Genomic DNA, 16,364 nt, shown 5'->3' with positions numbered 1-16,364 from the left:
TGAACCGTTCTGGCCACGCACAAACCAAAGCTGTATTTAACTTGGGAGTACACTGTATACTTAAATAACACTATCCATGTTAGCTATGTAGAGGACCACTAACAATTTACAATGTTTTTTTTAAACTAACTAGATAATTTTAGATTAGATTATTTGATAATGTCTAATTGTCTAGACAAATGTATACAAAGTATTGGCCTGAAACGGAATTTTCCACGTTATATTATCACTCCATGTTTTCGTAACAAATATTCCATAATTTAATTAAAGAAACAGACATTGTAATTCTATTATGTGTATGTTAACAGTTTCTGAACCTGTTCCAAAATGTGTAACATTTATTCATGCATTCCACCAATGTCATAGGGATGATTCTCAAAAAAGTAACGTCCATTCATGATTCTATCGCACCAGACTGTACTGCCTCCGTACCAGGGGTCCGCTCATTCAACTGCTGCAGGGACCAAACCCAACCTGGCACTAAGTATGCTATTGGTATTATAAAAAAACTAAATAAACAAATATGATCATTTTAAAATTTGACAGTAAATAATAAAATAATAAAAAAAATACTGAGTTGTATTAACACGAGCTGTGTTCAGCGATCAATGGATCGTGAGGGAGGAGCGCCCGTCTCGAATCAATTGTAGGCTAATATGTTTTGCTCAGTCGTTTTGTCAACAACGAAGCGTGTGCATCGTCGACAAACATACAACATCTGTTTTCCATTACATATTTTACCCCATGCATTTCATGATATCCAAGTAGTGCCTTGTCTCATTGCAGCAATTCAGAGCGGGACTGTGGGAATCGAAGCCATCTCCCTACAAGCCACATGTTCTAGCTCCATTTAATTGGAAATAAAGATAAAAAAATTATATCAAAAGCAATCAATGTTGCACTCACTGGAGATAGATCTCTTGCAACGCGAATGCTATCAGAATACCCAATTCCTGCCGGAGTAACCCGGGCCAGATAATCGAATCACCTCAGTATTACCACACCGGAAATGCACCGTCGCAAACATTTTTGATATAATCTAAGCAGCTATGGCTTACTTGCCAGTGGGGTAATGTCATGAATAACATCTCAGCCATTTTTCTTTTGAAGGAAGCCTTAGCAGGGAAACCAAACGGTCTGATGGTAAGAATGAAGGTGTCTTCGCTAGCTACGTAAATAATTATAGCTAGTGCCTGCAGCTAGACGTTTGTAGCTATCTAGCGTGCTAATAGACTTTTGCAGGTTGCAGCTGTCTAGCGGAGGCGTTTCTCGGCCAATACAACATTCTATTAGAAACGCCAATAGAGAATTAGCCTCAAGTTTGTTTTTGACAGAGATCAATGTTTTTTTTTTTCGTAAGTCATGTTTGTTGCATTTACTTTGGTGGTGCATATAGTACTGACATCACCTTCACTGGGGGGCTTAAAATGCTAGCTAAAAGATCACGAACTTAACATCAGCTATTTTGAACGCTTGTTCTGCATAATGACATTCTCTAAGTGTCAGTTTACAAGCTACCTACGTGCAAAAAGTATTTAATCTACTCTGCACGTCACATTGTTATTGGATAAGATAAGGATCAGTTATTGACCTCTGATTTAAAAATGTGGGTTCTTAAACTGATAGAATTGTCACCTTGTTTATTTTTTTTAGTAACCGCTGTTTCACTTTCAACTATGTTGCGTGAAAAGCCAGGCCCTGGATGCTCTCTTAAATAGTTCTGAAGATTGGACACAATGACACTATAAAAGACACCAACAAAAAGTGAGTACTAGTATGCCAAGTCATTTCTGGGTTTTCACACCAACAACTCCTGCTTAACATTACTGCATGGATTTCAAGCTACAATGTCCAGCATAGTCTGTGTAAGATGCTTTGATGTTTTCAATATTGTGTTTTATGGTTTGTACTCAACAACGCACTTAAATGTGGTTCCACGTTTCTGAGCTGACTTAGAGGTTTGCTCCATCCGTTGGTTGTGCTAGGGTGTGGCTTGATGCAATATGAGACGGCTTATAAGGCAGGGGGGTGGTTCTTTTCTAACCTACAACCCAACCCACCCTGTTTTCCAACTTGTCATTCAGTTCAGTATATGTGCTTATAAAAAAAACATTGGTTTCATACAAAGCTTTACCCCTTGCTCAGCAATTTTATAGTTTACTTGGAAAACATTTAAAATATTCCTAATTAATTATGAAAAATAATATGCAAGGTTATACTTTTTTATATGCCAGTGTGTATGCCTTACCTGAAATGTATTGATTTATTGACAAGAAAGATAATTGTTGTGAATAATGAATGATGTATGCATTATGTTTAGGGGTGGTAAATGTCACTTAGGCAAGTGTATATGGGAAAGTATCATCATCTCTTGGTGACCCTACAGCAACACTGGAAGAGCTGGGTAATCAAAACAGAAAGCATTGACATGATCTGTCTGCCACCAATCAAAAAACACTTTGCAAAATGACTAATGAAAACCGTGAAATATCCAGGACCAGTTCCATTTATTGGACAGCCGTTCTGTATAAAAATAAAGCCGGTTTGGATCGGTACCAATACAAGGACACCGGTTCTAAGATCTTATTGTGGAAAACCAAGCAGAAATGAGATGAGTCTACATACCAACGAGTGAACCTTTATTCATGCATGTGTATATGCAGAAACAGTCTTGTACCGTCATGGATAGCTGACTTAATGAACACGACATTCTTTATACAGAGAGGGGAGAAAGGCATCTGGGAGGAGACCATACGCATTGTCCTCAGGCTGGCAGATATCTCCTCCACTAACAGTATGCGTTTATTAATAATGGCTGATCTGTTCATAAGACAAAACAGAATTCTCTCCCCATCTATATTCTTGGGTAATGACCCTATTGAAGCTTTTATCACTACTCTTATACATAAACATCAACTGGCATCTATACATTAATTTCAATTTAAGATATGTAGAATGTGTTCTACAAAAAAAGGCTCAGCATTTAGGGTGTTGGACAGTCTAGAGTCTGACATAATTAACAAATTGATGGATCATATCTTCTGGTATTGTCCATACTGTTGGAGGATGTAAGTAGCTGTGGTCAGTCAGTTGGAAACATTGCTGTACTCTTGAAAAGAAAGTGGCCCGAAATAAACAATCAGCAGATATGATGCAGTCAGGGACCTGGTGGCTCAGGGACCTGGTGGCTCAGGGACCTGGTGGCTCAGGGACCTGGTGGCTCAGGGACCTGGTGGCTCAGGGACCTGGTGGCTCAGGGACCTGGTGGCTCAGGGACCTGGTGGCTCAGGGACCTGGTGGAGGTGCAGCAGTAGTGAATAGATGGATTACATACTGGGAGAGATGTGCTGATCTGTAGACAGTGTTAAGTTAACTACTGATACTGATTAAGTTAACCACTGATATTAAGTTAACTACTGATACTGTACTAATGAAAAATGGATGGAGGTTTTCTGTCTTTTCCAGTTGTTAGTGTGGGATGGGTAGAAGAATGATAAATCATTGTAGGAAGAAGAAAAAATAAAATAGGATTGGGGGGTTGATATGCGTGGTGGGTTTTCATGGGTAACGAGAGAGCACAAAAAAATACAAATAAATGAATGGGGGATTAGAAATGATGGGAGAAATCTTGCGTCACATTAAGTTGTAACTGTACATGTAAAAAGCAAGCTTATTAAGGCTTATTGGGATATCTGTTTGTTTTGTTGGTTACGGCCCATTTTCTACAGGAAGAATGGTTCTTTTATTACCCTGGGCCTGGTTGAACCTGCGCCAGGCATGCCCGTCCGGGACCCCGGGTTAGCTTATACGAATCCTGCCATCCACTCTCCTGTGGCTTGTCTGCACCCCACCTGGCCTTGGTGGTCTGGACGATATTGTAGTAGGCCAACCGGTTTTAATAACACATGCTCCCAGCATCCCTACTTTTATTGAGAGTTACACTGGAAGAGCCCTCCCCCCTTCCTGACAGGCCTGTTGGAACTATGTGTTGTGTGCAACACTCATTTAGATCGGGTAGAAAACAGGAGTTATTTCATATGCTAGTTTGCAACGCTGCAGAATATCGCGGACCACCTGGAGGAACATTTTAATTCTACATAAAATCATCACATCAACATTTTTGTATGTTTATAGCCACAATTTCCAAGCCGTCCTCTTCACACACTGTTACCCCTGCAGTGTGGCTCAAGTTTATGAATAGGAATGTTGCCCCATTCTTGTCCAATACAGGCTTCTAGTTGCTCAACTGTCTTAGGTCTTCTTTGTCGCACCTTCCTCTTTATGATGCACCTAATGTTTTCTATGTGTGAAAGATCTGGACTGCAGGCTGGCCATTTCAGTAGCCGGATCCTTCTTCTATGCAGCCATGACATTGTAATTGATGCAGTATGTGGTCTGGCATTGTCATGTTGGAAAATGCATGGTCTTCCCTGAAAGAGACGACGTCTGGATGGGAGCATATGTTGTTCTAGAACTTGGATATAACTGTCAGCATTGATGGTGCCTTTCCAGATGTGTAGGCTGCCCATGCCATACGCACTCATGCCACAGTCCCTTTTAAATTATCCTTGGCCCAGAGAAAATGCCTGTTTAGATACGAGTTTTAGCCGGCAAAGGCGAATGGCACGCTGGATTGTGTTCACCAACAATGTTTTCTGGAAGTATTCCTGAGCCCATGTAGTGATTTCCATTACAGTATCATTCCTGTATGTGACGCAGACTGAGGGCCCGAAGATCCCGGGCATCCAGTATGGTTTTCCGGCCTTGACCCTTACGCAGAGATTGTTCCAGATTCTCTGAATCTTTGGATGATATTATGTACTGTAGGTGATGATAACTTCATACTCTTTGCAATTTGTCTCTGAGAAACTCCTTTCTGATATTGCTCCACTATTTTCCGCCGCAGAATTGGGGGAATTGGTGACCCTCTGCCCATCTTGACTTCTGAGAGACACTGCCACTCTGAGAGGCTCTTTTTATACCCAATCATGTGGCCAATTGACATAAAAAGTTGCAAATTGGTCCCCCAACTGTTCCTTATCTGTACATTTAACTTTTCCGGCCTCTTATTGCTACCTGTCCCAACTTTTTTGGACTGTGTAGCTCTCATGAAATCCAAAATGAGCCAATATTTGGCATGACATTATAAAATGTCTCACTTTCAACATTCGATATGTTATCTATATTCTTTTGTGAATTAAATATACGTTTATGAGATTTGTAAATTATTCCATTCCTTTTTTACTCAGAATTTGTACAGTGTCCCAACTATTTTGGAATCGGGTTTGTATATTATTGGTTTGACTTGTTTCCGGCTTCACTCCTCCTTAGATATTTAGCTACTATAGACTTCCCCAGGCTTGGTGTTTAGGCTAGCCTGGTTTTGGACAAGGCTCCTCTGTAATGTTTACTAATGCTTACAAATTGAATCAAATTGTACAAGTAGGAGAGATCCCCCTCTGGAAATGTGAGGTGCATGTAGCATTGCTGTGAATTCCTAGTTAAACATCCCTTTGCAAGCCAACATTATGCGTCTTGCAGGCATGTTTAGTGAAAAACTGGGTCATCTAAGTAAGGGCTTATAATATTATGGTAATTTATTATCTTAAATAATTAAGCACGGTAAGGCTGGTTTTGCTGGTGGCTGGCATATTCTGTTACACTAGTGACACATTTTGTCGGTGTGTTCGAAGACTGGCGACCACCAAAAAATACAAAGAAAACACAGGTGAAAAAACATTAAAGACTGGTGACCAGCATGACTAGCCTATACTGGTAAATGCTGTTTTCCAGAAGGCATACATGGTATTTTCTAGATTTTCAGTTTGTCTGGAAACATGGGCTGTATAGAATACATCCTCATTTTGACCAGACACATTTTATCAACCCCCCCTCTTGCTTTCATCCTCCCTAGTCGTCCCGCTTCCTTCCTGCAGGGCGGCATGTCTTCAGGTCACCGGCTGCGAGACATGGAGCAGCACCACCCCCTGCTGGACGGGGACGAGGCTGCGGCGGGATCCGCGGGGGAGGTGGAGCGCCTCTGGTTTATCCAGGACGGCTGCGGTATGGTCTGTGCCTTCATCACCTGGTTCCTGGTGCTCTATGCCGACTTTGTGGTCACCTTCGTCATGCTGCTGCCCTCCAAGAGCTTCTGGTATGCTGTGGTCAATGGAGTGGTCTTCAACTGCCTGGCTGTGCTGGCGCTGACCTCGCACCTGCGCACCATGCTCACTGACCCGGTGAGTGACCCGCCCCCAGGCCGGGTGAGAAAAAGGAAACGTGGGCACTTTGAGGGGAGGATAGGAACCGACGCTAGCTGTTAAAAGCTGTCCGGATGACAAAGGCATGGGATTGTAGACTGCTCCCGGGTTCCGAATGGGAACCGTATGTTGTCCTACTGGCATTCAAAGGGCTGACCCATTTCCTTGAGGTTCTGCTTGAGTCTCTCCAAATTTTTCCCCCTGTTCGGTCTGACTGTGTCCTATTCTGGCCAACACTGTGTCTGTTCACAGGGAGCAGTGCCCAAAGGCAACGCCACCAAGAAGTACATGGAAAGCCTGAACCTGAAACCTGGAGAGGTCATCTATAAGTGTCCCAAGTGCTGCAGCATTAAACCTGAAAGAGCCCACCACTGCAGGTGGGACATTAATGTCACGTGTGCTTCCATTTATTATCATTAATAATCATGATATGAATGTCACGTGCATTCATTTGTTATCATTAATAATCATCAAATAAATGTAAGGTGTGCTTTCATTTATTTTCATTAATAATTGTCAAATTAATTTCATGTGTGCATTTATTATCATTAATAATCATCAAATGAATGTCACGTGTGCTTCCGTTTATTATCATTCATAATTATCTAAAGAATGTCGCGTGTGCTTTCATTTATTATCATTAATTATGTGTTTAGGTGTGTTATGGGCCCTGTTCGTTAGTCCCTACTGTGGTTAAATTTTTTTAATGGAGAGAGAAATTGATCCCTTTTTATTGGATTAGTCCAGAAACTCCCACACATTTTCAGTCTTGTTTGCTTTCATTTCCCTTTCTGGCAGTATTTGTAAGCGCTGTATCCGTAAGATGGATCACCACTGTCCCTGGGTGAACAACTGTGTTGGAGAGAACAACCAGCGCTTCTTTGTCCTCTTCACTGTGAGTTCCAGCTTCCTTCCACTTGGATGTTTTTCAGGTGTGGAAAGAAATACTGGGGCGGGGGGGAATCATTGGATCTGTTTATCAAGTAGGAAAAATGTATTCAACCGATTTCATTAACTGGCTGATGTTCCAATTTCATACTCAGCGTGCGGATACACCACAAGCGTCACGTTGCTTTGCCATCAGCGTCATATCAAAGTGACGTTCTTCCTGATACACCAGAAGCCGTTCCAAATCAACATTTTTCCCCTCATATTTTTACTAACAAGATTGAAATAAAAAAAAAATTCAAAGGAGGCATTCCTTAACGGTTGACGGCTGAAGTCCACGCTGAACGCTCAATGGCTGTAGCGTAGCTTCTAGGTAATGGTTGTTTCGCACGGAAGCAATGGTTTTGACAGAACAATTAGGATGTCATCTTTATTTGCCATATGGAGACCAGATTGGTGCTGCTGTGCTATTTTATCACTTGCCAGGAAGAATAATCTGATTTATTGTTAGGACAGGCTATGAACAGGTAAACTCCGGGTCAGCAACTAGTTAGCATCATTTAACATGATTGCCTAATTCATATAGGGCCTCTTAGGAATTTCAAAACTGTTTGTAACAGATCTCATCAGTGTTTTATTAGTGCAGTCATGATAACGATAATTTGATCACAATAAAATCACCATTGTGTATTCAGTTTGTAATGTCTTTCTCTGGGAGCTGATAAGCTGATCAGTATGATAAGTAATACTGTCGCTCTAAAAGCCTGAAAAAAGTGGATAATAAAATGGATTCATCCAGGAAGAATGAACGCCAAAATAAGCTTTCTTACCGCATTTCATTAATATCAAACCAGGGAGTTGTTTGCAATGAAACTATTGCTGTATGCATATAACTAAGTCTTTAGGAATCGAAGCTTAAAATCCTACTTTGTATCTATCCACTCAAAGGCCTGACCGACACAAAAGTTAAGCTTCAAATGACTACTCGTCTTTTGCTTAGTTAACAACAATATGAGATACCAAGTGCTTTCCTGATAACTGCCTGGGAAGGCTCTGCCTTAGCATGTCACAGAGACCAAGTACAGATGTCACCACGTACTTCAAAGTCGTGTCTTTAAATGGTATTTTAAAAGCGTGTTTGTAGCACAAGGCAACCTAAAGCAGAGCATTGGCATTGGGGGTTTATATTTATTTAGCTTTAAGGCAAATATGGTCATTGTCAGTGCACACTAAATTACAACAGACGCTTATGCATCACTACACGCTTGGGTTGATTGTAATAAATGTTCCTTGGGTCTTTGCAGATGTACATAGCGATGATCTCCACCCACGCTCTTGCCCTGAGCGGATACCAGTTTGTTAGTTGTGTCAAGGTCCAGTGGAGTGGTGAGTTTTCTAACGTGTATGAGTCTAAATATACAATCCCCCGTCAAATACAATTATGTTCACTGGAACCATTATTAACTTCAATGTGCCCTGTTTGAAGGCACAAACTTAAATGTTTCTTGCCAAAATACTATTGGGTTGTTTTACGCAAGTGTGTTTGATTACCAAAACGTACAGATTCAAATTCCACGCGATTAGGCTGTCATTATTGGCATTCATCGCTCCAACAATGAATTTGAGAGCTGGTACTTTTTACGTGCCCCATCTCCCAACGTTAAAGTAAACCAAGTAATTTATTTCTTAGTTGATTTTTGTAATTCAAGGGCTTTAAACACATCTACATTGAGGCTCTGTGTTCATGTGTTTATCCTGGATGGTGTTTCTGTGGTGTTTCCCCTTCAGAGTGCAGTGACTTCTCCCCACCGGTGACGGTGATGCTGATGATCTTCCTCTGCCTGGAGGGCCTCCTCTTCCTCACCTTCACTGCCGTCATGTTTGGTACCCAGGTCCACTCGATCTGCAATGACCAGACTGTAAGGGCGTTCATAATCATAGACGCTTAGACGTGTTTTGTCGTAAGAAATGTCCTTCACACTGAGTACCTATGCTTTCTGTTTGTGACTCCTGTGGGATTTGAACCCACAATCTAAGATTTACTGTGTAGACTAGATTAAGTGTAATCAAGAGTTATTTCCATTTCATATGTTAGGTTCTCAGGTCCATTGCATATGCAACAAGACGACGGTGAGGAGCCAAATCGCATAGACAGACTGTAGATGGATAGGGCTTATTCAGCAGGACAATGCCATGTTACATTGGCCATTTCTGTTAAGGGTGTTGAACAGATTGGATTGTCTGTGCTATATGACTAGTGTTGGTTTCCAAGTGTCCTGCCCTTCTGAATAAGCATGTGGCCGCAGTAGTGTTGTTAATAGGATCTTGAGTGTTGATGGCAAAACAGAGAACTGTGATGTTGATCAGTCTAGTTACCCATTAATTGACCCATTTTTTTTTCCTTTTATAGTATTCACCCCCTTGGAAATATTCCCATTTTTATTGTTACAACATGAAATCAAAATGGATGTTATCTGGAGTTTTTCCACTGATAAACAGAAAAGTATTCACCCCATTTGCTTCAACACATCTATATGAGCTGTGGCGCAACCAAAAAAAACTAACAATATTGAGCTAAGCACAATGTTTGGTGCAATCCTAACATAGCACATCATCCTGAGAAGTCCATCCCTTCAGTGAAGCATGGTGGTGGCAGCATCATGCTATGGGGATTCTTGTCTGTGTCTGGGAATGGGATGCTTGGGAAGATAGAGGCCAAAATGGATGTAGGAAAGCAGAGAGAACCAGCAGACAGTAACCCCAAACGTACAGCCAAACCCACATTGGAGTGGTGGCCCTTGTTGTGGAAAGGGGTTTGAAAATTGCTGTTCACCAAATGTCCCTTTTCAGTTTGACAAAGCTGGAAAAATTCTGCCAAGAAGAATGTGCAAGAATTGCTGTGTCCAGATGTGAAAAACCTGGTAGAGGCTTATCCAAATTGACTCATGGCTGTAATTGCTGCCAAAAGTACCAAATATTGACTAAAGATGGTATGCAATCAATGAATTTCTGTTTTATATTGGTAATTCATTTAGAACAACTTGCATATTTTATTTTTCACTTACCATTACAGACATTGTATGGGTTCATCAGTGAAAAAAAAAAAATTTGATTAAATCCATTTGGATTTCATGCTGTTACACAAATAGTGGAAAAGTCCAAGGGGGTGATACCTCAGACTGTGTTTATCATTTTAAAAAGCGGATTCATTAGAAAACCCTTTTGCAATTATGTGTGTGTGTGTGTGTGTGTGTGTATACACACAGCCAGCCAGCCAGCATGCCCTGAAAAGAATTAAGAGACCACTGCACCTTTTTCTTTCCTTTCCACAAAAGTAAAAAAAAAAAAGAATTTTGAGTGAGAAACAGAAGTTTTCCATTTGCACCCTTCTGTTCCTCACTCAAAACCTTCCTTTTCACATTTTTCGGGAAGGAAAGAAAAAGGTACAGTGGTCTCTTAAATCTTTTCTGGAACTGTGTGTGGGGGTTTGTGGGGGTGTGTGCACGTGTACACACACTATTGTTCAAAAGTTTGGCGACTCCGGGATGCAGGCCTTCTAGGCAGAGTTTTTCCTCTGGCCAGTGTCTTAATTTTTTTGCCCATCTTAATCCTTTATTTTTATTGCCCAGTCTGAAATGTATTTTTCTTTGCAACTCTGCCTAGAAGGCAAACATCCCAGAGTTCCCTCCTCACTGATGTTGTTGAGACTGGGGTTTTGCAGTTACTATTTAATGAAGCTGCCAGTTGAGGACCCTTGAGGCATCTGCTTCTCAACCTAGACACTAATGTATTTGTCCTCTTGTCGGTTTTTTCACCGGGGCCTCCGACTTCTCTTTCTGTTCTAGTTAGAGACAGTTTACGCTGTTCTGAGAAGGAAGTACTACACATCGTTGTACAACATTTTCTTGGCAATTTCTCGCATGGAATAGCATTCATTTCTCATAATAAGAATAGACTGAACTTTCAGAAGACAGTTATTTGTTTCTGTCCATTTTGAGCCTGTAATCGAACCTACAAACCTCCTGAAGAGACTGAACTAGTCAAAGAAGGCCAGTTTAATTTCTTCTTTAATCACCACAACAGTTTTCAGCTGTGCTAACATAATTGCAAAAGGCTTTACTGATGATCAATTAGCATTTTAAATTGATAAATATGGATTAGCAAGCTTGTCATTGGAACACCGAAGTGATGGTTGCTGACAAAAGGCCTCTATGCCTATGTCGATATTCCATTGAAAATCAGCCATTTCCAGTATAGTCATTTACAACATTAACAATGTCTCAACTTTTGAACGGTAGTGTATGTATATATGGAGTGTGTGTATATTTTTGTATGTAATTTGTCTTTTATCTAATTCTTACTGCTGTTTTGCTGAACTTTCTGTGCGTGTGTCTTTATACCACAGGAAATAGAGCGTCTGAAGAACGAGAAACCTACATGGGAGAGGCAGGTCCGCTGGGAGGGCATGAGGAGTGTGTTTGGGGGCCAGCCATCACTAGTGTGGATCAACCCATTTGCAGGGCTTAGATTGCGCCGGCTACTCACCACTCGAACCAGGAAAGCCGGCACAGAGTTCTCGGTCTGACCTTTCAACTTATCAGCTGCTTCATGGTGTACCGTTCCGGACAGTCTTTGGAACATGTATCTGGAACAGTCTTTGACTATACGGAAGGGACGCTCCAGACAAGGAATGCTAATTTTTGTTTTCGGTTGCAAACAATTTCCACTGTGTGCCCTTCTGAACAGGGCCCAGCTAGCACGAACACTCACGTCCTCTAACAGCCGGCACAGTAGTGCTTCTTAACATCACAGTTGACACCAAGAAGTAATCAATGTTTTGATAGACCAATTAGAACATGTTTAAAATTCTGTTTGAGTTACCTCTGGTTGTGTTCTGTCTCTGCTCATACTGGTGGTATGCGAGTGAGTAAAGCCTAACCATTACGTACATACAACGCATAGAACACTAACTATGCAAAATTGTCACTTTGTATATTTGTGTTGAATTACAAATTGGTGGGCTGCGCTTATCTGTATATTTTTGCTACACAACTATGCGAGATAACAATTTTGCACAGCTAATTGTTGGCTAGTCCTTAAATCTATGTGTAGGGTTTACTTGAGTGGCCCTCTAGCAGTAGCTTGCTGACTGGCTAACAACAGCTCTCACTGTGTAGTCAAATGTGTTGCATTAGTAAGGCCAACCCTGTCTCATAGACTAGACGTTGAATAGGATGCTTCCATTTTTGACAATCCAATTCGCATGATATGTTGCGTTTAGTATGGCCACTGGGTGAAGGGGTGAGCAGTTTCAGGGTAGGTGGATGTTTAGGTGGTAAAGCCGCAGGATCCAGCTGGTGTGTATTTTAATCTGTTTAGAGAAAAGCACTACGTAAACACTTCGAATGGTTGTTGTTTTTCCAGGCTAATATGTGCTGTGCGCAATCAAACCTGGGGACGAAGTTGACGTTAACCATAACCATTAGGAATGAATACCAAACATTTTTGTTAATTTTCAACATACCGTTGTGGCATATAGATTTTTGCAAGTTTTTCCACAATCATATCTGTTTTGGAAAAGTTAAACATAAAAGTTTAACTAATTGTTAACATGTTACGTCACCTAATGTAACATCATACCCAAAGGTGCGTCCCAGATATACGTACAGTATACTATGTAACGACTACCCCCGAGGCCAGCTAGCTGTACCTCTGGAACAACAATGTGCTAGATGTGGTGTTGAGCACTGTCTGTATCATACTTTTTTATGAATATATTTCTGGTGCATCATGTTTGTTTTGCATATGTCTGTAAAAATTATCTGAATTGCATTTTCTGATACTTCAAAAAGGTGTTAGAGGAGTTTAAAATATGAATAATTAATGGATGCCAGCAAGATGGTAGAGATTCTAAGATCAGCAGTTTGGATTCTGCATGCAGCAATCACATTAACTTTTGGTAATGTATCTGACACTTTTACTGTTAAGTGGACAAATGAAAACCATAGGAACCATTTTATTTAAGCAAAGGTTAGCATTAACTGTTTGTTTGTACTATACTTTGGACTAAAACAATCCTTTTAAAAATTATGCTGTGATATAAAACGAATCATCGATGAACAAAGTAGAGAAACATTAGGCTGATTTCTGTAAAAACTTAGACCATTGAACCGTGTGGCAAATCTGTCTAGGCTGTTGTCCAGTTGTAGCTACCCAGTGTAGCAGCGGAAGCATACATCGGCAGATATATCTTGCATCACGCTCATCTCAGTGTATGTGGTGTTGCTCTTATCCTGACTTGACTCCACCTTTATAAGATGGTTAGTTGTGTCCAATGGATTATATTCCTTCAGAAGAGTCAATGAAAAATGGTTTCATATGGTTTTCACCAATACACACAACTGTGAACAACCTTCTGAGCTGTGGAAAATATACATATGTGCATGTGCTGCTTTCAAAAGTATCCCATTCTTTAGTCTCCTCATGTAGACAAGACTTCATATCCCACTGATTGTAAGATGTATGATTTCAAAAGTGATAAACCATGATCTTTTTCTTATGTTTTTGTTTCACATGGACATGGTTTGGGGACATATCAACTGGATAAAGCAGTGTTGGGACTGAGCTGTTTTTAAATATTCTGCGCTGAGGTTTGACAGTATTTTATTGTTATGTTCCTCTGTTTCAAAACCTTTCATGCTTTTTTTGCAAACATTTGCTGGACTCCCATTAAATGGACTTCATTTCTACCTCTAATATCCTGATCGGTGTGCATATATTACTGACCACAAACGTGAAGAGTGGAAACCTAGGAGACAGTACTTCAAAAAGTCTGCTTTGAATTAGTGAATGACACGCTGTACACAAGCAGCTTTATTACAGCACTGTCTGTTTGCTCCCTTTCCCCTTGGTTTTTAGTCCATTGCTGTGAGATGGGAGCCTCAACCAATACACTTTTTTCCTATCTGCAAACATGGAAGGCTTATGGCTAGAAGGAAACGCTGGTGAGTGAATTGGGCTGAGGTGACACCATGTGTTGAAGGACCTAGTTTTCCCATAACCCAGCATGAGTTGGGGGAGGTTCCATCCACACACTGACCTTGGATCGGTGTTACACCGATGGTTAAGGTTAGTATCGAGGAGGAGAAGCTGATCCTAGATCTGTACCTAACATCACCCCGGTGATCCACCTACAGTGGAGCAGACACTGAAGTTGTAGTTAATCATTTCTTGTTGGGTCACAACTCATCCACACAGGCAGATGGCAGTTGGCTGCAACTCCTCGTCACTTTATTAAAAGTACATTCAGGGAAGGCAGCCATGTTATCCGCAGGATCCTTTGTTGTACTTATGGCTCTAGTGGGTTTGGGGGGACAGGGTTTAGGTGATCCCTTGACCGGCCCCCATCCTCCCCTACCAGCGGACCAGGACTTGTTCTGGGGATCAGACCAGTATGACTTTGCCGTGGTGCTTGGTGCTTCTGGACTGGAGTGCTTCTGGCACTTTGCACACCAAGGGGAGCACTTCTACTTGACTTTTATGGTGAGACGCAATTCCAGTTTAGTAGTAAAACGGTATATTATAATATCCCTAACGCTCATTACATACGGTAGATATCTGGTTATGTTCTTGTTTCTACTACTATTTCCTGTCTCTGCCTAAATGGTCTCATTAAAGGGCTCTGAAGGGCTTGTCCGTAGTCATTCACTAAGGCAGTCTTATGAGCTTTTAGCATATGGATTGCACACATGGTTTTCTTGCGGCAATGAGCGACATCTGTCTGTTGTTGCTACTGACTGTGTCTGTGTTTAGGTCCAGTGGGTGACTGGTGTCGGCAACGACAGACATTTATCTGTAACCGTCAACTCTCCACAAGGGTTGCTTGTGTCCAAAATTGACGAAGCTTCAGGTCAAATCAAATTCATTGCTGAGGAGACGGGTACATTGTTCCTCTTTTCAATGCGCAAACAATATATAAATACACACACACATACGGTGACACACACACACACGTAGATGGCAGAAATTATGAAAGAAGAATATGTAAACTAACAACATTTTTAATGCATATACTAATTTCAAATAAAACGATGTTTCAAAAGTTAACTGAAATTCTGCCCATCTCTACACATACACAGTGATGTGAAGTGCATGATAAACATTTAAAATGTCATTTTGTGGTAGACCTACAATACAGCTTTTGTATTCTAGGTTTCTACCAAATGTGCTTCAGCAACTTCCACAACCGATTTGGCAGCATGCAGGTCTTTCTCAACTTTGGTGTCTACTATGAGGGTTTTGCTGACAAACAGAAACAGAAGGAGGAAGAGAAAAAGGAAAAGGAGGAAGTGAAGAAAGACTTGAACAACACCCTGTCTTCCATAGAGGTAAAGTACTGGGCTGATGTTGGGTACTGCACGTCTCTGATTTATTAGGGCTTCGTTAAGCTTATACAATTGCATGATGTGTAGACATTGTTTTAACACAATAAAATCAACCAAATGCATACCCAATGCACTAGGCCATCGGAGAAGTGTGAAAAGATGTGGTACGTTACAGACAAGTAAACGGAAACAGTTTGATCACAATGATGGCTTACTAGCTGCTAAAGTGTAACATCACTGACGTGGCAGTGTTCATTTAAATATGAAATCCAGTTCTAAAACACTGCTCCCCGAAACGGCTTTAGGAGGCTTCCCATCGCCTGGAGAATTACGTGTTCCACATGTTTCGACACTACAATTTTGGCCGCATGAGGAGAGGTGCGGACCACTACCTCCTCCAGTCCAACTCCAAATACGTCACCTGGTGGTCGGCGGTCCAGAGTGTGGTCATCATCATGGCAGGTTACCTGCAGCTCTACTTCCTCAAGAGGCTATTCAACACCAAACCATCTCCCGAGGCCCCTGAGAAACCTTGCTGCTGAGGCCACATCCTCAAATCGGCTTTTCCATCTAGATAGAAAATACTAGAACAACCTGCTTTGACTGAATTCAAAGGGAATTGAACTGAACCTGTTGTTAATGTTACTCAAATGGTCAACTCACCAGTGCATCTCTGTTGGAATTGATTAAAGTTTGAATGTGTTTGTGAGTGTAGCAAAGAAGATGGTGACAAATGTTCAGTCTTTGTGCCTTAACAATAATTGAGTGGAAATATTAACTAATCATCTACCTGAATAAATCTGACTACATATTTTCTATATGTTCATACCAT

At 41.1% G+C, this 16,364-nt stretch overlaps 2 protein-coding genes across 3 annotated transcripts; both read left to right on the top strand.

The window, feature by feature from the left end:
* Positions 1-812: 812 nt before the first annotated feature.
* On the top strand, positions 813-13,904 carry LOC105018644 (palmitoyltransferase ZDHHC7). The gene is made up of 8 exons (XM_010884246.5): positions 813-1,143; positions 1,654-1,764; positions 5,915-6,239; positions 6,513-6,637; positions 7,059-7,155; positions 8,453-8,534; positions 8,937-9,067; positions 11,554-13,904. The coding sequence occupies exons 3-8, from the start codon at positions 5,943-5,945 to the stop codon at positions 11,731-11,733; spliced, it is 912 nt and encodes a 303-aa protein (XP_010882548.1). The 5' UTR covers positions 813-1,143; positions 1,654-1,764; positions 5,915-5,942; the 3' UTR covers positions 11,734-13,904.
* Positions 13,905-13,997: 93 nt separating this feature from the next.
* Positions 13,998-16,352, top strand: LOC105018656 (transmembrane emp24 domain-containing protein 6). Of its 2 annotated transcripts, XM_034288401.1 has the most exons (5): positions 13,998-14,276; positions 14,526-14,690; positions 14,961-15,087; positions 15,360-15,535; positions 15,838-16,352. In XM_034288401.1, the coding sequence occupies exons 1-5, from the start codon at positions 14,268-14,270 to the stop codon at positions 16,072-16,074; spliced, it is 714 nt and encodes a 237-aa protein (XP_034144292.1). In that variant the 5' UTR covers positions 13,998-14,267; the 3' UTR covers positions 16,075-16,352. The 2 variants fall into 2 exon arrangements, with proteins under 2 accessions (XP_034144292.1, XP_010882564.2); XM_010884262.3 differs by having other exon boundaries at positions 13,998-14,690.
* The last annotated feature ends 12 nt before the right edge of the window (positions 16,353-16,364 follow it).

The sequence above is a fragment of the Esox lucius genome, chromosome 19 (assembly GCF_011004845.1).
Source record: "Esox lucius isolate fEsoLuc1 chromosome 19, fEsoLuc1.pri, whole genome shotgun sequence".
Lineage (NCBI taxonomy): Eukaryota > Metazoa > Chordata > Actinopteri > Esociformes > Esocidae > Esox > Esox lucius.
The sequence above is the reverse complement of the archived record's forward strand: the minus strand, read 5'-3'. Positions and strand labels throughout refer to the sequence as shown.